The following is a 21,305-nucleotide window of genomic DNA, read 5'->3' on the forward strand; positions in this document are numbered from 1 at the left end:
TAACTCCTTGTTATAAGTGTTTCAACTTAGCTTGTTTCTTCCAGAAGGTTGAGATTAAACACATTCTGCTTTGCTTTTCTGTTTCCACAAAACCAACTGTGGTTTAAAGGCTGTGCTGATTCCAAGGAGGATTGGACTTGAACCTCCTGCCCTCTCTGCCAGGTGTTAGTGCCTACAGTGCAGGAGAAAGGTGGTTGCAGATGGATATGTTGTGTTACTGTTCTGGGCAGAAACATGGGATTTTTCCAGATTCTTTAATCTCTCAGTGCCTAGCCATCTTCCTTCCTTCCTTCTGAAATTGTGCTGAGATAAAGTAATATGTGGCGTGGGCTAAAGACTGCCCACCTCGTGGCTGCCAGGGCTATGTGCACACGTGGTCTTGAACGTCTCACAGGAACTGCTGGTGGCAATTCCTGACGCATCCTTCCTTCTGTCTGGAACCTCCTAATGCCTCCAGGGAAGTCCTGGAGGCTGCTGCAGTGGTGCTTCACGGGGCCAACTTCTGCCTTCCTGAATTGCAGTGGCCGAGGAGCGTAAGAGAGCAAAGGCTTCTCAGGAATCTTTAGCACTTTTTTACTGAAGACAAATTTTAACCTGTCTTCTGGGTTCTGACACCAGCATTTTATTGGCAGTCTTTTTTGAAATAAGTGATGTAGTGGTACTGGTAATACCGTCCGCAGCACAGAGGGTTGAAATGAGACCCTAAAAGCAGCAGTTTGTCATCTGTTCTCAGAAAAAAGGTGTTAATATCTGTCATTAACATTTATGCCAAGGGCAACGTAATCCTTCTAATAGCTGTGTGCCAGAAACAGCCACTTTTTGCGTTTTCGCACCATTGCAGAAACATGCTTTTGATGTGGCGGGAGATAGCGACCACCTAACTTTCTAAATCAGGATAAGGAAGTGAAACGGGTCCAATTCCAGCCTAACACTCATTCCTGTGAGGTGGTACTGTGCTCAGGTAACAGGGTTTGCTGCCATAGTCTTCCTGAAATTTAGGTTTGAAATAACCCCGGCTTGTCAAACTGCCCCCGGGCTGGCAAGCCTTTGGGACCGCGCGCTTACGGCTTGTGTCTCCGACGGTTGCCTTGGCTTGGGTGCAGCCGAGACATCAACTCCCGGGGCAGGTACCCAGCGTGGCCCTGTGCTCGCACTTCGTTTATTTTACTGAGGTTGTGCCTTGTGTTAAATGCAGCTGCTTAGTGGATGAGAGGTCAGAGTTCCCCAAAGCTATTTAGCTAATGGCTTTTGGGCATGGCTGATAGCTGCAGTACTCACCACCACTTCTCTGATACCATCTCATCTGATGTCTCTCAGCCGTCTGATGCTGCTGGAACAGAAATGGCTTTTTAGAGCCTTCAGCCCTGCCAAATCATGCCGTGGACTGTTTACCTTGAGGATATGCCGAGATTCCAGCTCGATAAAATATGTTTCAGAAGTCCCACCACCAGAAAACAATTTTTGATGATAGTCCTGCCCCTAGAAAGCTCCTTGCCTGGATGCACTGAGCTTCAAAGCTGCTAGCTGGCTATTTTCCAGCCTTCTGTGTTGGACAATAAATAGTGCATATGACATAAGTGCAAAGTTACAAGGTGCAAAAAAGTCTGGTTTTGTGTTCTGAAGAAATATTTGTTGAGAGTATGGGTACTAATACCAGAGTCTCCCGTTATTGTTACCTAGCAAGACCAGAATACTTTGGTATGTAAATGATGGTGAATAATTGACCCAAGGTGATTCCAGATTTAAAAATAAAAAGTTTTTGGGATTATCTTTGAAATAAAACTAGCTTTTTTCCCAAATATTTAAATTTTATTATTGATTTCTGTGTTACAACCTATAAATTGGACATTAACTTTTTTCTAAGGGTTTGGCCGGTGTGTTTTGGGGTGCTTTGGTTTTTGTTTTTGTCTGTTGAAATCTCTTTAAGGTAAATTCAAATTTCAAATGCATTATTTGACTGATGTATTTCAGGAATTTCTCTTCTGGTGCCAACATTGGTAGCTCAGGCAAAACCAGTGGCTCTACTAGGTAGATGTGGTGATGGTGTCATTACCCAGGGACTCGCATCCCCTTGGGTCTCCCTGCGTGTTGTTTTTGGGAGTCTGGGCCGCAGGGTACCTGCAGGGGGCAATGAAAGGAGGCACAGAGAGGAGGTGCGGTTCCCTCACCGGGTCTTGGTCAGCTCCGTTCTTGCCTGGCCGTGAGTGTGACAGCACCCACCGCTGCAGTAAGTAAAGGGTAACGGCTTTAAACTGAAAACAGGTAGATTTAGCTTAGATTTTACTTCACTGTGAGGGTGATGAGGCACTGGAACGGGTTGCCAAGAGAGGTGTGGAAGCTTCCACCTCCCTGGAAGTGTCCAAGACCAGGCAGGACAGGGCTTTGAACAACCTGGTCTGGTTGGAGGTGTTCCTGCCCATGGTGGGGGGCTTCAACTATGTGATCTTTAAGATCCTTTCCAACCGAAACCATTCTATGATAAATGTAATGCAAACTACACCTGAGCTTGAGCTCCTGGCAAATTACTGGTTTAGATTCCAGCCTTGCGAAGTCTGGAATCTCTACTCAGTAAACATAGACTTTTGCAAGCCGTGGTGCTGCCAACCAACAGCTGGTGACGTTGGCCTTTGCAAACACTTTCAGAAATACTCCTGAATGTTCAGGTACGCCTCAGACTGTTTTCACCAGGTTATATGGCACTGACCGGGAGGTGGTAGTGTCTAATTAAGAGTATCTCTTTGTGACCAGTTGTAGGTTATTGCTGCGTTCATAAAGGCTTTCACTCATGTCTTGGCAATGGAAGTTTTTGGAAGAAGTGCGTCGCAGGTAAGTTGCTCTTGCCAGGCAGAGGTTGCCCTGCTGGAGAAAGCCCGTGGCAGAGGCCTGTGCTCAGGCAGTGACGGTGAGGCGTCCAGAACGGATCCGTGAGGCCAAAGAGAGTGGGAGGGCTGGTGTGGCCCAGTGACTCCGGTCTGCAGCTGCACAGGGATGCTGGAGCAATGCCTGCAGCTGGCTGGCACAGGCACCCGAGCTGCTGCACAGGCCCCTCCTGCTGGGACCGAGTCCCTGGCCCAACTGCTGCACAATTTATCGTACGTTAGCCCGGGGCCTGGCAGGAGCTGGAAGGGAGCCTGGGCTGTGCCGACCTGTGGGAGATGTGTGGGGCAAGAGCCGTTCCCTCATACTCGGTCCCCATCACCCCCAGCTGGTCCAGGACAGCAGGAGCGGGCAGGGACTGGGCACGAGGAGGCAGGACCCGAGGTCTGGGGCAGATCCTGGAGTTCCCAGGCTGGGAAGGCGGATGCGGAGCTGCCGCAGGAGCCTGCGTGGCTGGGCTGGAGGGTGGTTGGAGGATCTGGGCTCGGGGGAGCCTGGTGCTGCCCTGGGTGCCTGCGTAACACCTGGGACTCGCCTGGCATGAGCACTGCCTAGTGCTGTAGCAGGTAATTAACAAATAAAATAAACAGTGCAATCGATCTAAACATACTCTGTTGCTATGTGGGGCTGAGGGACCTGTGGAGCTTTAGCCCCAGGTAGATCTCCAGTATGCTCATTATAGTTCTACTAGCTTCTCTGCTTCAGAAGCTGCAAAAAAATCATTCTGCTGTACATGATTTTAATTGCCTGTTATACAATTGCTTCTTTTCCTATGCCTGTCAAATATATTCTCTGTTTGAAAGTGTAGCTCTGTCATGTGGCATGACCTGTCTGCTAAATTACAATAGGGATAAAGAAAAACCTGCAGAAAATTCAGAAAGAAAAAATGTAATTATGAAATACAATGGCATTCTCAATCTCTATTGCCATCTGCAGCCTGTTGTGTTTGGACCAGTACAAACAAATCAGTGTAACTTGCTGCTTTCCTTATGTTGCCTTTGGCAATTATAAGTCATCTGTGAACTGTTCATGACACCACTCTTGTTTCTCCTGTCTGATGATGTGCCATTTTCAGCCAGAAGATTTCAGCATCCACTTTTTTCCTTTTTGCAAAATTGCTCTAGGGCTGGGATTTGAAACTCTGCACCTGGAGAATGGAGAAGGGGTGGCAATGAAAGGGTTAAAAAATAATGCTCTGGGCTGTAGCTTTAAAAATCGTATGGAGGGCACGAAACTGAATTTGGTAGGAGGTTCTTTGTCTGGAACACGCCTCGGCAGTAAACAGATTTCTGATCTCGGAGGCAATGAGGCATCGGGAGCCCTGGCAGGACTGCAGCCCCGCTCTGACCGCTGCGGATGGGCTGCAGAGCCGGAGCATCGCCCGGCACGGTGGTCCCTCGGCCAGGGTGCTGCCATGCCAGCGGGTGGAAGTGGTGTGACTCTGTGTGGCTAGCAACAAGCCCTCTTCTCCGAGTTTGACTTTCTTAGGCAGCGGAGGGGGATAGCGGAGGATGCAGTGTGGGAGATGAGTGGTGCCAAGGATGGCAGCCACTGTCAGAAGGCAGTCCGCATTGTCACCGAGCTGTGCCGGAAGAAAAGCCTGCCTAGCTTGGACCTGGACACTTGCAGGGAATTTCTCCTGCTGCCTTCCGACCAGAGCCTGACTATCTCCGAGCCAGGTATGGTACTCTGGTCCTGCCTGCATGAGCAGCGCTCGTGGCTGCCAGTGAGCCAGGAAGGCAGGAGGACCCTCACAGGGGGAGGGAAAGGTTTGCAGCCCCTAGTTAGACTTGGGGGAATGGTCTTGGCATGCATTGCTGTGTGGTTATTTTTCTTTATGTGTCTTCCACTGGGAAGTTTTGGGTGTAAGTGCTACCTCACCTGTTGATGCCAAACGGCGTGGCCTGATGGAGGTAGCTACACGGGGGGGGACAGGCGGGTGGTAGTGCTGCTGAGGAGGCAGTAATCAAATACAATTTTGGTGAAAGGTCCTGATTTTTTTTTAAAAATCAGAGTCCTGCCTTCAACAAGCAGTAAACAAAACAAACAAAAAGCAGTTAAAAAGCCTGTTTAAGTAACTGAGGTGACAGGAAGTGACTGCTGTGATGCCAGTTTGAGAACAGGAGGCTCTTGCGTGGATTTTTGTTCACCAGTAAAGGGTTCTTAATGTACTTTCATGTATTTGTTTTACTGTCCCTAACTGCTGCCTGAAGTTGTTGCTCTCAGCTCGCAGAGCTCGGGAGAGCCAGGAGAGTGCTCTGAGAGCCAAGGGGCATTTCATGGGGCATTATGTATGCTCCTGCCCGCAGCCTCTTGTTCCAGAGAGAGGTCATCTACTGCTGTAACTTCAGCAGACATTGGCAGGGGGAGCTTACATCCCATGCTCACACGCTGAGGAGCAAAAACTAAAATCCCGTGCTTTTTTAGCATTATTTATAACAGGCTTTAAGTTGTTTGTGTATTAGAACACTTACAAAGAATGCCTCTTCTAAAGGTTTCTGTAGATGACAATCTACCAGCGCAGCCTGATTTCACAGCATGTTTTCAGAAAGTTTTCTTCTCTCCTTCTGAGGACACCAGTGCAGAGCCTAGATGAATCCCTGTTCAAGGCTTTCTGGTCTTTGCTGCTGTTTATCCTGCCCTTCTCTGCCAGCATCTTGCGCCGGGACGCAGCTGGCACCCTGACACCGCTCCGGTTTCGCTGGGCTTCTGCCATTGGCTTGATTACGGTGGTGCTTTCACCACTGTTTTGCCAGTATGTGCAGCCCAACACCTTCCTTTCACATCCCACTCTTGTAACTTGTCATCCTACATTGCTGCATACCTGTTTATTCTTACCCGTGCCAGTACTGTCCTTCCACATTGCATCCAGTGCAGCTGTTTTCTCAAATGCAAATAACTTGTTGCATTGCTTCATGATTTTTCTACCTTGGTACCAAAATTAATGTTATCCTGACTGTGTGCAGCAGAAACGCCTGTACTGTTCTTGTTCTGTCTGCCCTGATATGACAGGCTTGCACTTGTTCATGCAGCCTGTTCAAAACCTCATTTTTCAGGTTGCAATCATATCATTTTATTCCTTTAATATCTCAGTTGTTTGTCTGCTCTGATCTCTGGTTTATGTGTCAGCTTCTACCCCTTGCCCCGGGCAAGTCACGCTGGGCTGGCTGACTGCAGTGGGTCCATTAATAGCTATTGCCGTTGTCTCTGCTCTGCACGACCAGGCCCATTTTTATGTCTAGAGAGCACTGAGGACACTGTTTGGGCCCAATGGTACTAACATTTTTCAAATGCCTAGGTGTAAAACTATTCCCACAAGAGAGACAAATCTGTTTGTGTTAACTAACATAACACAGCAGTAAGATACCTTTCTGATTAGTGGCTGAATAGCTATCTTATTATCTGCATGTGTGCTTTGTCCACTTCACACTCGTGGCTTCAGTTAAGCAAATTTGCTATGGGGTACCCGGAGCCCTGCGTTCAGATCCAACGAGTCCTTCCCATAAAGAAAGTTGGGTTGTGTGAAGATGAGAAGTGATCTGTCTTTTAGGCAGGTGCTGCCCGGGGAGTCCTGGGTCCTGCCCTAGCCAAAGTCTACTGGTGTAAAATTTGCCTCAGTTCCCGTCGTCATGTGAAGTCAGCGGCTTTTCTGTCCTGGATAGATCTATTAGTTAATGGAAGGATCAGCTTGGCTTGTCAAGTATTTCCACGAAGTTCGTGTTGTTTGCAAGCCAGCAGATGAAAGCACGCTGATGCTGCCAGAGCTGGGAGCCAGGGCTGCGCCCGCACGGCTCTGCTTGCTGCTGGACCTGGAGAGGTGGTTTGGTTTCTGTCTGATGTTCCATGTGTTAATGGAGAGCAGTATCTTTTGCTCCCAGCTGCAAAGAAATTAGCCAGGTGTCAGTAGCCTTCTTGAACTGCATCTCACAATAGAAGAAAAACCGCTGTGAATATGAAAATATTACTGAGTAGTGTATGTAAGAATATGTCAGAGTATGATTTTATACAGCTTTCTTTTTTTTTTTTTTAAACCATTTTGGACTGGATGTGAGAAGTGCCACTGTGTATAAAGTAGGTGCTCCGCTACTCTCTGTACTTTGGGTTATGTAATAGCTGATTCTCCTGTGTAGCGTCAATAAGAGAAATACAGCCGCAGTGTTTCTCCAGTATGCCATACATTACTGTACACCCAACAAAGGAGCCTTGCAGGCGGCTGCTGCTGGTGAGTGAATCCAGCAGCCAAGTATGTCAGAAAAATAAGGTATTTGGATGAAGAAGATTTTTGGTATTGATGCGTCAGTGGATATGCGAGGGTGAGCCTTGCCTGCAGTTTGGCCCGTGGCGGTGCCAGGAATAGAACTGATCTCTTGGCTGTGGGCCCTGAGATCGAGCAAGATGCAGCATCCTTTTGTTGTGCCTATCTAAAATCTCCCCCGTAGCTCCCTCCATCTGATCGCTCTCTTCCCTGCCAGCCCTCAGCTGTTGTGCCGTGGTGCTGTGAGTGTGCACAGGGACAAGCTGTAGGCGGTGGAAATGCCTGTGATATAGGGACAACATTTACCGCTGTGGTGATGTGCCTTAAATAAATGGACACATCACTTCTCTGCCCTGGAGGTGCAGCGAGTGCTGTAGGATATAGCTGAGAGACTTTGTGCACAAGCCCTGCTGAAGTGCTTGGCTGAGGAGCCGGGGGAGCCGAGCTGCCAGACTGCAGGCGCCAGCGCAGCGAGCTGCCCCATCGCACCCCATGCCTTCGCCCGTGGGCCCCGGCTGCTTGTTGGAGAGCAACAGGCTCCAGGGTCTTTGGGAAACTGGGTGCCAAACGCACTCCGCAGGGCACTCTACAGGCTCTGATGTGGAGTGAGCTCTGCCTGACTGCTCCTGCCCGAGTGTGCTCCCAGGGGTGGGAAGGCCATGGTCCTTGCTGCGGGCAGATCGGCTCCATCCTTCCACACCTCCAGGTACTGTCAGGCCTGCACGGCTCTCAACATCATGAAGCGTGCCGTGTCCTTGTCTGCACGGTCAGGTTGTCCCTTGGTTTGGACTGAGCTGCGTTACTGACTCCCGACCTTCACCTGGACCAGGTCCTGCTCGCCGTGGGCGCGTGGTGTCGGGTCTGGCTACAGGCAGAGGCTGCAGCTGGTCCTGGGAGGTCGTGCCAAGCAGAGATGCTGCAGAAGATGGGAGCTTGGCTCCACAGAGAGATTTAAAACCAAAATGAGCATTCTGAAATGAATGTGCAGAGCTGGTGGAGTGTAACTGGAGCCTGCGGCTTGTGCACCTTGCTGGCTTTAAAAGAGTGCACGGGTGTGCAAGGGAATTTACACCAGGTTCAGGGCACAACCAGGGCCAAACACCTGGGTTTGATTTCTAGCTTCAGAACTACTGTCTTGCAGCTTTCTTTAAACAACATAGGTTGGGGTTTTGCCTCGGTATATTATCCATTTATAAAAAACTTCACTGCCCTCTAGAATGAGTACAAGGTGCAATACATGCTGTACAGAGCTGTTGCAGTTTTCACCTGGAAAAACCCTTCCTCATGCACTGATTCACCCCAGCAAAATGCCATAGCGCTTTCCTAGTGCAGGATGTGAAAGCTCAAGCTTCAAGAGAGGAAGAAAAAGGACAGCTGGGAAAAATGCAAAAACAGAGAAGACTTTTTGGTAATTTCTGTTTCCTAGCACACTTTGTCAGCTGTCCTTCTGTGCTCTAATCCTGCAATAATTCAAAGCACTTTTAGTGTTTTGCCCTTTGTGTGAACTGCTTTTTTTTAAACTTCATGATGCAGACAGTGCATCTTCTACAGCACTGAACACCCTCCTGGCACTTTTCAAATACTATTAAAATGTTAAACCCACAAGTACATAAGTGTTCTTGCTGCAGGCATAAAAAAGGGTGAGTTTTTGTGCAATAGAGGGTTTTTTTCATTGCATGAATGCTGGTGTGGAAAGATCACTTTTTTGTAGGGAGAAATTGCTTGTGGAGTATTTTTCCTGGAAAAAAATTATCTGTTGATAATTGGTATGGGATGCCTACAGCCAGCACCTAGGAAACACGGGCAAGTCTCGAACTTACTTACGAGCTGTAATAACATTTTTCTGAATCACAGCTCAAGTCTACTTTAAGCAAATATAACAATGAACACGTTTAAAGCTAACCAGGCAAAGCTAATATTAATCACTGAAGCTTGTGTTTCCAGAGGCCAGGCATGTGAGTTGTAGCACCTTGGGGCAAAGATCTTTCTTATCACGGAGCAATGCACTTGCAAAATGGGTCTCGCCTTCCTCTGAGAGCGTCTGGTCTACCAGCAGGAAAAAAGCCAGCTACAGCTACGTGCAGCAGATTTGCTCTTTAGCTCAAGTAAAACAAGTTTGTGTTCTGGTCCTGGAGGTGTCAGGTTCAAACCTGGCTACTAGAGGAAGGTTTGCAATACTATATGAAAATAAGGCAAAAGCCAGCAGTGTAAATCTAGGAAAAATGCATTACGTAATCTGTGAAGATGTGTCCCCGCTTCTATATTGTGTGTGGTTCTCTGACTCCACAGCTGCCTCTGCGCACTGTTGATGGTCCTGGTAAATAAAATGCACCTATGGAGAGCCTGTGCGGGCTGTGTGCGTTCAGAAGCTTTGTAAGTACCTCTCTGCATAGATGCAGGGTTGCATCTGCCTAATTGCTGTTGGTTGACTCATTCCTGAAGCAGTAAGGGGAGGCTGAGCGTGTTTGCAGGCTTTTTTGCGGACCTCGGAGCCTATTCCGTGCAGCGGCAGTAGCCTCATGCATAGTCAGGGATCAGCATCTAAAACTCCATAGAAACAGGCAGCCAGATTGCTGCTGGTGTTAACTGAGTGTGTGAGCAGGCTGAGGACAGTGACCAGGGACTGAGCTGAGGAGCACATACCTCTTTGGTAAGTCCACATTTCTGAAGTTACTTCATATTTTTTTGCCTTTTTTTCATAATATGGAGTCTTTTTCCTTTAACAAACATTCTGCTTCAGCAGTTTCTGTCTTTGCCGTTGAAACATTTTCTTCTGCTTTCAGTATTCTCCCTACGTTTCACCGAGACCAAGCATGTGCTTTTACCTAGTTCAAATCAGGGAATACCCCGACCGATCTTCTCCATTGTTTTGCGGAATGACTCAGGGAAGCTGGTATTTTTGTGTTTGCAGGTGTTTGTTGCTTGACATGCTTGCTTTGCTGAAGTCATGCCAGTGCACTACTGTGCACGGCTTGCTGCACAGACCATGTATTCAGTAGCAGTCATGTAGCCTCACATGTGTGCGTTCTTTGTTCAGAGATGAAAACAGAATCAGAACTGGATCTTGTGTCTGATATAGTTTTTCCCTTAACTCTAGTTTCAGCTATCCTTATTTTTCTTACTTTTTTCTTCTTCTTACTATTCACATTTTTAGGTACAATCGCATATTCTTCCTTAGGACACCAGACTTCCATCTCATGTTGGTTAAGCAGCTTTTTCTAGCTTTCCTATTTCATTTTCAAAGATAGTAATATATTTTTTTCCTTCCTATCTGTATATTGTAAAATCAGGAACCTTGTCTGAAACAGCCTTTATTGTGGACTCTAACAGTCACTTATGCTGGCAGTTGTTTAGGAGAGATGTGATTTGTCTCTCTGCCATACATTGACTTAATTATACTTGTACACTGCAAAATGGCATCCTAGAGGGACAGAGAAGGGATATTTCCAGTGCCTGCACATTAGCTGTATGTCTTCTATGTCTGTGGAAAAAAAAAAGTTGTCTTGCAGCCTGTCTTGTACATAGTGAAACTGCAGATACTAATTAAGGCCACCTTTTTATTTAGTTCAGTTTGTTGTGCTGTAGCAGGTTAGTGTTTGACAACATCACAGGAAACTGTGCAGCGAAGACTAAAGGCAGGATGCCAGAAGCTCAGTCCATACAAGCCCTTTCAAAACCATCATTAAGATACCCGGTCCTAGAATATACAGTTCCATGGAGTAATTAATTACCCAGCAATTGTAGCACACCAGCGTCTCTGGCAATGTAAGTATCAGTCTGATTTTCTATGCATGTCTGTAACTGCTGCACGGAAATGCATGTGCTCTGGTAACAGCCCAGCGCCGGTGAGTACAGCGAGCACCTCCTTAAACGCGTTCTCTCCGTGCGCAGTACTTCATCTCTAGGATATCTGTGTGCATTTGCTCACAGTTATTTCAGCCCAGTTCTGCTTTGATCAAAAGGTTCTTGTCTTTGATCAAAACGTTCATGCTAAAAAGATTCTGAGTGCACACTATGGAGTGACAGTCATTGGAAAATGGAAAAAGGAATCTCAGAAACCATTCTATAAATCTGTAGGATCAGGCAGTCCAGCCTGCACGCGTGACTGCCGTGTAGTACATTTTAGAGGTTAAAGATCTCAGTCTTTGTTACAAGCTAATGGAAGCAGCAGCAGCAGCTGACGACGGGAGCAGAGCCGTTCAGGATCAGCCAGCAGAGCTTAAACAAAGAAATGCTCTTTTCATAACTGCTGCATTTCAGCGCGGGGTCTTTGTACCAAGCAGCGGGTCCCATGCGAGCGGGTGGCTGGGGGATGCTCCGCACCCTGCACAGACCCTGCGGCAAGCTGCCCGCCCGTGTGTCAGGTTGCCTTTTGCTTGCCAGGCATCCTCAGCCAGACAAGCTGAGACTGAGGGGAAGGCACGACGTTGCCTTATGTGGTCATACTGGGTCTAGGATGGCTTTAACAACCTGACCTCCTGGGGACATGGATCTTCGCCTGGGATATCACCTGGTCTTTGCAGGGGAGATCTGGATGGACCCTGCACCTTGTGTTTTGCGTTTCCCATGAGACAGATCCAGGCAATAAAGCTCTTTCAGTGTGCTTTCATGCTCCTTGCTGGGGAACAGTCAGCCAAAGCAAAGCCTCCAGAAAGGTCTGCAGGCTGCCCTGTCCCATGCCTGCGTCTTCTGCCCTCCCCATTGAGCTCTTCTCTTTTGGGGTCACAGGTCTCCTCATGTGACCCTGGACTGCGGGACTGGGAGAGGCGCAGCAGCTGCGCTGGGATGAGGATCAGCACTTGCAGTGGGGTCACCCCGGGGCTGCCAGCTGTGACAGGAGGAGACCTGGTTCTGCTCCCAGTCAAGGCTCATCTTGCGATGTTTTTCAGGGCAGCTTGATTTTTATTTTTTTCTTAACTAAACTGGTGTCAAAGAGAGACTGCAGTGAAGTGCTTCCCCAGAACTGAATCTCCCTGAAAGTGGAGGGCAGAGACAGCAGCTGTGGCGCAGCAACCCCCAGCATCGAGCCACTGAGGAGCCTGGCCTCGCAGCAGCCACCGCCTTGAATAAGGTTTTGGAGGGAAATTTCTGGGTCCGGGATCTTTGGCGACTTCAGGGACACAGTGTGACAGTGAAAAGCTTTTCCTTGTTTTGTTTCTGTTGCATCTTGAAGCATAGTTGTATTCCTACATCCCGTAAGTGTCCGTATTACGCTGTTTTTCTCTGTGCCTGGCTCTGCTCAGCCTCAGCAGGTCTGGATAGAGACTTCCTCTGTGTTGAGCAGCCTCAGCAAGGCACCCCTGGCATGTCTTTGGTGCTCGGCTCAGGTCTGTGTGCATGGGGTCACGCAGGAAGATGATGCTCAGTGTCAGTTATTTAACCTCAGCCCAGGGACACTGCATGTGTTCGACACTGTTGAGCCGTTTACAGATGTTGCTATAGCACATTGTGATAAAATGTCATGGGCTTAGCACAGCTATGCACTGTAATTGTAGGCAGTGTGGCTTATAATAGTTCATTAGATTATCAGTTAGGCATGAAGCAGTGACAACTCTTACTGGCTTATTTATAATACTCTATAGAACAGCTGATTAAGACATAAAGCAACCTAAATCACTGGGGAATGTTTCCTTCAGTTTGTAACATTTTTTCTTCCTTTTTTGTCACTTTTGATAGCGGAAGTGCTGTATTGCCAGCAGCTCAACATTCCCCTTCTGCCTGCACATGCCAGAAAAAGTTTGAGTAACAAACATACCATTGGCGCAGCCTGGAGGGGAAGTCTGAGTCGGCAGGCGGGTCAATAGCCACTGAATACCAACACAGTTGGTCTTTAGAAACCTTCGGTCCAGCTGTTCTGCTGGGGCACAGTCATTTTAATGCGTGTTAATTGTTATGGCCCCTCGGTGCTGTGTACGAAGCCTGCAGTCACTAGTGGGCAAGGCAAGCCTTGAGGCTGGGAAGAGCTCTATTTTTGTCCTGCCTCCCCTAACAGGTAAACCAGGCAAAGGTTGTGGGCACAGAGTGCCAGAGGCGCGGTGGTCGGCATGTGGCAGTCTCCCAGGGAAGGGGGTGCAGCCCTTGTAGGGACCATTCGCAGCCAGGTTGGCTGCTCTGCCTCTGACCGTGGATTGCAGAGCGCCCTGGATGTTCTCAGCCCGCTTGACGTGGTGGTTGCCACGGTCTAAATGAACAGAGTGTGCCTTAGCACGGCAATTCAGCAACTCCTGCAGCAGTTCCTCTCTCACGGCTATTTGGTGTTAGTGCTCAGCAGAGATTTCGCTGAGTTCATGTTCAGGTTGCACAGGATTTTGTAGCTGTGTTTTGGCTGTCCAGAACCTGGTGTGGTGCAGGCTTCTGTACGTAGCAGGCATGCAGATGTCTTTTGCTTGTCAGCTATTCATGGTACTTTGCTTTTTGGTTTTGGCAATTAAATCTTTCTACGTACTATTTCAGTGAGTGAAGCACAAGCTTCAGGCTACCGAGGTCTCCTCTCACCTTGCATTCCTTTGTTTGGTGTGTTATACGTTTTCATACGTATGTTTATTTTCTCTTTTTTTTTAAATTATATATACATACATGCTTGTAAAGTACCTCATTGTTGACTCTGCCATTGAAAATCACCTTTGGTGTTTCCTCTGGAATTACTCTGTTCAGATTTTCTTCTGCTCCTTTAAACTCAGCCTGGGGGATGGCACACCTCCCTCTCCTCTATCCAAGCACGTTTACCTTCTTTTCCTGGGGTGGTAAAAGTACCAAATCACAAACTGAAAAGCGCCGGGTAGTAAAGGGTAAAATGGCCTCTATTTTCTCCACATTTTCTCTGTTTAATGTACTTGTCTAATCAGTTCTCTCAGACCACCAGCCCTGAAGGTCCCACCTGGGGGACCTGTGCCGGGGTGCAGCAAGGACGAGGCTGGGACTGGCGCGTCCTCCCTGGGGAGCCAGCAGCTTGCAGCCCTCCCGCCCACGCCTGCCTCCTCCGAGCCAAAACGCGGCAGGAGCTTCATCTGTAGCCTGATATGTAAGCAAAAATAAAAGAAACTCTCTTTTCTTCTTGCAGGCAGGGCACAATGCAGGTAAGTGTCAGGGGTCCCAGGACCCCATTTCCTTGCAGCAATGAGCTGCCACGGTGTCCATTGCAGCACAGGGAACCTGAGATGGGTTTCCTGACCCAGGCTGCTCCTTGCAGCTATGGCCAGAGGTGCTGGAACAGTATTTTATTCCGTGTGCAAATCAATGGTTTAAATGTCACCTCCTTAATTGTAACTTGATCTGGAGCTTATAAAATGTGCGAATTTGCAAGTACTGTCACGAACAAGCTGATAGTTGGTTTGCAGGACAACAAATTACACACACTTGTTAAAGGAACAAAACTTTGCATGAAGTTGCCTATGTCATGTTCTAGTTATTCTCCCGGCTACAGAACTGCACCCTCTGAAGAATTACAGTAAATAGTGAAAAAAGCCCTGGCATTGCTTAATGAAGGGAGGTTTGCCTGGACGGAGTTATGAGGTTGCTGTTTGCACTTGGACCATAGATCACAGTTGCTTGAAACACTTGATTCCTGCAAGGTCTCCTTATGAAGCAGGTTGTCTTTGTACTTAATGCGCAATAATGAGATGGTTTGAATTTTATAATCTTATATAATTACTCTCAGAATAGCTTCTGATTCATCCTTCCCTTTGAAGCTTATAGTTTACGTTCAAATAAGCTTTTGCATAGCAGAAACCCTGTGGTAGCAGCAAATTAATTTTTAAGAAGTTTTTTTCTGTCTCATTGATACTTTGGCATAGCGAGCTTGAGCATTCATGTCTCTGTCTCCTCCTAATCCTTTACATAGCTGGGTGTGCGCTGCAGGCGGGGAGGGTCTGTCTGGGTCCTGCAGAGCCGCGCTGGCAGGAGGAAGCTGTTGGAAGCTCCTAGTGAGAGACTCAGTGTCCAAGGACTGGGGAAGCACATGAACAGGATAAATCTCCTTTTAGCTTCATGCAGGAGGACGGTTGAGTTTGCACAGCTTCCAAGGGGACATTTCAGACACTCTGTGAATGTCTCGTCTCGGAACATCTGCAAGTGTTTCATACCATTGTGCTGCACTGGACACCTGAGAGGAATAATCAGTGAATTTTCACCCACATTACGAAGCCACAAAAACACCCTAATCTTTTTCTTTCAGGATGGGTCATTGTAGCAAATATTCCTGTGACTTCATTTTCCTGTCCCACATAGTCTTTAGGGTGCAGCACTGTCCTCGACCGTGCAATACTCTCTGTGCCCCTGCAAGGGCACTTGATGAGCAGCCAAGCTGCTGCTGTCCTGAGCAGGGTGTCAGTAGGGGCAGGAGGAGTCTTAAGCGATAGCTGACACTTGCTCCTGTCGCTTGGATCGCTCCCCAGATAGAGCAGTTTGGAGGGTCGAAGAGGATGGGCTCGTAACCTGTGGTGATAGATATCCCCGTGCTCTTGGGTCTTGCTCCCGCACGGGGGCAACTCTGAAACCCTTATCACCATCCACAGCATGAGATAATGTCTGAGGGATGGCAGAAGCTCTGCTCGATCCGTAATTGTTTTCTGACCTGGACTGCTAGGAACTTGATGAAATACTTTCCCATCATTAAGGACCCACACCTCTGTGATCCTGTTTGAGCAGCAGCCCCTGCTGCAGAGCTTCACCACACATCCACCTCCCGGGCGGCTTGTGGAAAGCGAATTGACTGCAGTTGGGCTTTGAAGTGACAGCTGCTAATGACTTGTCTAGCTCAAGAATATTTCAGGACGTATTTCTATAGCTCATAGCTGCCTAGAGAACATGACCAGTAAAGCAAGAAGAGAAGTGCTGCTGAAGTTTTGAATGACAACCAAATGGCAGCGAGTAGGCCTGAAGACATGACAGTGAAGACATCAGCAGAGGACTGGCACGCTGGACATAATCCCAGCAAGCAGAGGCAATTAGTGAGCAGGTTTGCAATGCTCCCCTCCTGCAGCTGGGTTCTCTGCAGACCCCAGCACCCACTCAGCTGTCTGCTCTTTTAAATAGAGCTGCCTGCTGACTCGAGAACTGAAGCTGTGGTGAAGCTGACAGGTACAATCTGATCTGTATTATTTGCTCTGTTGCCATTCCCATGGCCGTGGCACACTTGCGGAAGGGATGAGGAGCTGGCTGAGAGCTACGCGCTGCTGCACTGCAGCTCACCTCTCATCCGACGCAGCATTTCACGATTTATAAGACAGCCAATTTCCTTTTCACAATTCCTGTGGCAGGGAACTCTGTCTGCTGAAGTGCTGAGCGGTGCCTTGCAGGGTTGGTGCTGAGCTGTGCTCCCGAAGGGGTAGTTCCCTTCCTCTGCTTGGTTCCTTCTCTGGTTCTGGCTGTACTGCTGCTTTGGTTTAACATTCGGTTTCTGTTCCATCTAGTCTCTGCTCCTTTGCTTGTAAAGCTTCAGAGCTGATCAGCATTGCTAAACAAACATGTCTATAGCTAGGATTTAATTGAAACCTCTTCCTTTTCCCCTGCTGTTGGCAGTGCTCCCCTCTGCCCCTGCCTGAGGCATCCAAGATTTACCACAGTTTCTCACGCCCAATTTCCAGCCCTCAGCTAATCAGACTAATATTGCTGATGCTTCTCAATTTAGAGACAATTAGACCAGCAGTTGGTGGGTGCCTCACATGGTCTTTTGTGGCCCCAGAGCTGCTTGTCTTCTTCTCCAGCAGCAATTCTCGTAGCAATCCATCACTAAATGTGTGATCTCTACAGAGGCCTACAGAAATAGAAAAATACATTCTCACAATCACTGTTGAAATTAAAAAAATGGAGCAAAAATGGACAGAGAAGTCTGGAAATATCTCCTGATGTGGTAGGAGCAACAGCTGATATACTACACCAGAAAACCAGCTGTGCAGCCAGTACAAACAGGGCTAAGACACATCCCCATCACCTCTGGGGTCTGCCATCTCCTGTAACTGCTCTTCCAGGAGCATTTGCTGTGGCAAGACCTTACGTGCTCCAAGTCACAGCCCAGTACAGCTGGGAGCGAGTGAGGAACAAAGCAGCCCCAGCTCTCCCTGGTGCTAAGGTTGTCCACTGGCCACTGGAAAACTTACCAGAAAGAAGCTCTTGCAGGGAAGATGCCCATTATTTGCTCTAGGCAGGATCCAGTCAGGGGCTTTCTCTGGGTCTGAGCACGATGACAGAGCAGTGAGACCAAACGTGCTGCCGGTACGACCCTGAGCAGACAGTCAAGCTGAAGTGCCCTCGCTGCCTTGGGGAGGGGGCTCTGCTGGGGCTGCTCCAGGGCCATGGAAGCCAGTTTGTTCTCTTGCAGGTGCTGAGGGCTCCAGGCCGGGGACCGCTGGGTCAGTGGCATTGCTTCTGGTGGCTGCTGAGCTCCTCCAGCATGAGCCTGGCTCATGCTGGGCCTCCACCTATAGCATTTAAGTTTTTCAGCCCCCTTGAACTTCCACTCGTGGTGTTCAAACTTTGTTTAAATCCAACAGGTAACTGGAATGAATAATAGATGGTGGAGTGCTGAGAGACCTGTCAAGCCTATTTTGTTTTCTCTGTGGGGAGTGGGTGGAAGAAAAGCTAAATTAGATCTTCAAGACATTAAATATAACTCTTCACATTAAACTCAGATGTATCCATGAATCTCTTTAACGATTGTACAAGCTACTTCACAGTAATAAAAGTCAATGTTGCCATAATTAGACCGGTATTGTCTTGCAGTTAATAGACTGTTGTAATCATGGCTTTGTCATATTATTAATCGTTTCTGTTTGGACTTTGCTAACTATCCCCTTTGGTAACTCAGTTTGGGTATTATGAAGTCATCAGGGACATAAAGCTGAAAGGTAGTTCCACCATATTCTCTTAATTAGTTCCCATCCAAGATGAAACAAAAGGGATAGTTGTACTGATGAGCTGCTTTCTGAGTGCATGGCAAGGAAAGGGCTGGACCAAGCAAGAAATTGCTCCCCTTTCCTAAATTTACTTTTAGCTTTACAGTTTTAAATTGCTCTAGAGTCCCTTTGTCCTGCCACGGGCCATCTCTTCTTTTATTTAAAAGGCAGTATAAAGTAGTGACCTTCTCAGCAGTTTTATAGTTTTGAGCCGTTCTGTGAGATTTGTTGTGAGATTCAATAGCAAGGGGTTTAGATGTTATGAAAGACAGGAAAAACACAAACTGAGAAGTCAGGTTAAAAGAGAAATGAGATTGTTTGCTGGTAAAGTTGATGGGTTTCAGATCGCCTCTGTTGTGCTCTTGACATCCCCGTTGCTCGATGTCAGCTTTGGGTCTTTTCCGCAGTGAGCTTGTTCCGTCAAAAAACGTTTCACTGCTCAAGTTCTCTGCCAAATATTCATGTTTGTGAAGCTCATTTGTGTTTAAAGGCTTGAATATGATCTAAATACTTGAATACAATCTGCTCTCCCAGCTTGCATCCCTTGGCACTCACTTGGGGTACCCCTGCATGTCCCCGTGTCATGCTGGTCGTGCCACTACTCCTGGTGGCACCCGAGGAGGATGCTGCCTTAGTCATGGGAGAAGGGACAGTCCTGGGGGACACAGCTCCGGAGCATCACCCAGCTCCTCACTGCCCTCATTCCCTTTCCTTCATAGACGTATAACTCTTCCTGCTGCAAGAAAACCAAAGCACCGTGTTGTTTTCATAACAAGTCAGTCTAAGCTGTTTGTGCTGTCTCTGAAGTCTTTGGTTCATTATTTTCCTTTCTGCCAGACTGTAGCAGTGGGAGATCAGCATTTCCATTGACTCAGTTTTGTTGTTTAACAGTACCTCCTACTGCATTAGTGGTGATAAATGATCATTTATCATTAGTCTCTCAGGTATGGCTTGCTTTCTCCTGTTTACTAAAGGAAAGCAGAGCAAAGACCATGATCCATGGATTTATCTGCCCTGGTAGCAAGTGGTTTTTCTGGTTTAGAAAGCTCTTTCTCTCTCCCAACAGCTGCTCTGATGGGGAATCTGTGGCACAACTCATCAAAAGTTCATTCCTAGCTGAGCGTAGCCTTTCCCCAGTTCTCCTGGTATGGAAATGCTTTTGGTGAAGTCTCTGCTTTGCAGCAAATAACCAGGACTGCTGATGGTGGGTGTTGTCTCTTGCTTTACGAACCACACTAACCCTTTGCCTTCAAAAGGAGTGAGGCAGACCATCCCTGAAGGAGCTGTTTCTGTTCCACCAGACTCAATGACTCACTCTATCAACCCATGCAGGTAAACGTACGTGTCTGCGTCCATTTCTTTCCTGCTGCTTGTTCTCCCCTCCCTCCTCGTTAATCATGTGAGAGCTTCGTCATCGCTGCTCTGTAGCCAAAAGCAATTTCCAGCTGAGGGTTCCTCAGGGAAGTGGCCCCTGCTGCTGGAGGGGAGTGAGACTGGAAAAAAGCCGTGTTCATTTGTATTTGCCACCTCCTCCTTTTAAGCTTTATCTTTCCGACGGCTGTTTTCCAGCACGGCGATATCTCCCGTGTCTCTCAGGTTACAGCACTGAGGTAGGTATGACCAGGGTGAAGCTGCCCTACACTTCTGCAGCCCTGTAACAAAGCAACAAATAACTCTTATTTTTCTAGAGGAGAACAGAATAGACAGAGAGTTCATGTTGTATTTTCCCTCAGAGAGGACCTTCCTCAGCTCAGTGATGTGTTGGGTCCCTCTCTGATGCCGCGATGCCTTGGGGCTCTGGTATTTTTTTAAAAAGTAACTGGTATTTTCAAATTCATAAGAGAAAGCTCATTAAATCAATTAAAGTCAACTCTGTCTAACTGATATTTAAGTTTAATAGGTCATGAAAAAGTCTTGGGGAACTTAATGTCATGTTCAGACAAACCAATATTCTTGCCAGGCAGACACTTAAAAAAATGTCTGTAAAATCCTGATCCCTTCTACTTACACTTTATGTGAGCTGTCAGAGGAAAGAGTAGGAGGTCATGCATAAAAGTATCTGTGAATCCTGTCAAATGCATTGTGAATGCCAGCTCAGCAAGAGGTGACATGAACTAACATCTTTCTCAAGCTGGCAACAGGTTTTCAGAAGGGATAACTGATTATCTCTGTTGTTTTCCAATAACGGGTCTGGTGTGCCGGCAGAGTCATGCATGACATACAGCTCCTTGGAATGGGCAGAAGTACCTTAATGGAAACTTTTGGCACGTAACAGCTCCAAACGGTGACAGATTCTGCCCTGAAACTATTTCCTTTGTAACAACACAGACATATTTGCAAAAAGTCCAGGTTCTTCAGGTTTTTTTTGTGAAAGTGGTGCTGAGTTTCCTGGGCACAATTCCAAGACTTCAAGGATAGGAAAGTGGTACCTCTGTGCTCTCTGCTTTGGTGAGAATACATTTAGCCAAATCTCTATGGAAGCTTCACTGCTGACTTGTACAATCCAATTCATTATTGAATAGGACGGGACCTATTTATTCACCTCAGTAGTGATCTGTATTTCCACTTTGGAGCCACAGCAGAAAATAAATGGTGCAGTCTGATCTTTACAGGAGATGGGTGAGGGCAGGGAAAAGCTGCAAAGACTTCTAGATGGCATCTATTGTGTCCATCCACACCTGCTGACAGCTCCCACACCCTCCTTTCCAGAACTTGTGGCCATCAGGATGCTTCATCTCAAGCTCTTAATGAATTTACTAAGCTAGGTAATTTTGTGGAGAAATGCTGCAATTCCTCTGGGATATCAGAAAGAACAGATGGTTTCCCAGGTGTTTAGCAGAATTGCCTTGTCCCAGAATAAATATCTGGTGCTTTCTTGAAATTTCACTTACAAGAACTGATGTGAAAATCCTAAATATATAGTAGCAGTTGTATTCCCAGATAGCATGTTAGCAAAGTTTGATGATATAAATGGGTTCCTTAATATTCTGCTGTTATGGTTCATCAACAGTATTTGGCTCTTTTCTATTATTATTATTTATTTAAGATGTACATTTACTCTTTGCTCATATTTCAGTAGATTTTCTCAGCCTTAAACATTAAATGCCTTTTAACAGCTCTACAATACTGAACTATACAACCCAAGGAAACAGAAGGTTGTCTTATGGCTGAAATATATAGCATATGAAGTAAAAGTGACTCAGAGAGCCAGAGAACATACACAGCTTTCTGTGCTATTCAGAATAAGGAAGAATGTGTCATGCTTTCTGTACAGCCTCCTT

General features: G+C 47.2%; 1 protein-coding gene across 1 annotated transcript in view; it reads left to right on the forward strand.

Moving 5' to 3' along the window:
* The first annotated feature begins 4,402 nt into the window (after positions 1-4,402).
* SYT6 (synaptotagmin VI) overlaps positions 4,403-21,305 on the forward strand; it is a 30,371-nt gene continuing 13,468 nt past the window's right edge. Inside the window, exon 1 of the mRNA XM_009867923.1 lies at positions 4,403-4,556. Within this exon, the coding sequence (XP_009866225.1) occupies positions 4,403-4,556 (154 nt within the window). The remainder of the gene's footprint in view (positions 4,557-21,305) is intronic.

The sequence above is a fragment of the Apaloderma vittatum genome, unplaced genomic scaffold (assembly GCF_000703405.1).
Source record: "Apaloderma vittatum isolate BGI_N311 unplaced genomic scaffold, ASM70340v1 scaffold16174, whole genome shotgun sequence".
Lineage (NCBI taxonomy): Eukaryota > Metazoa > Chordata > Aves > Trogoniformes > Trogonidae > Apaloderma > Apaloderma vittatum.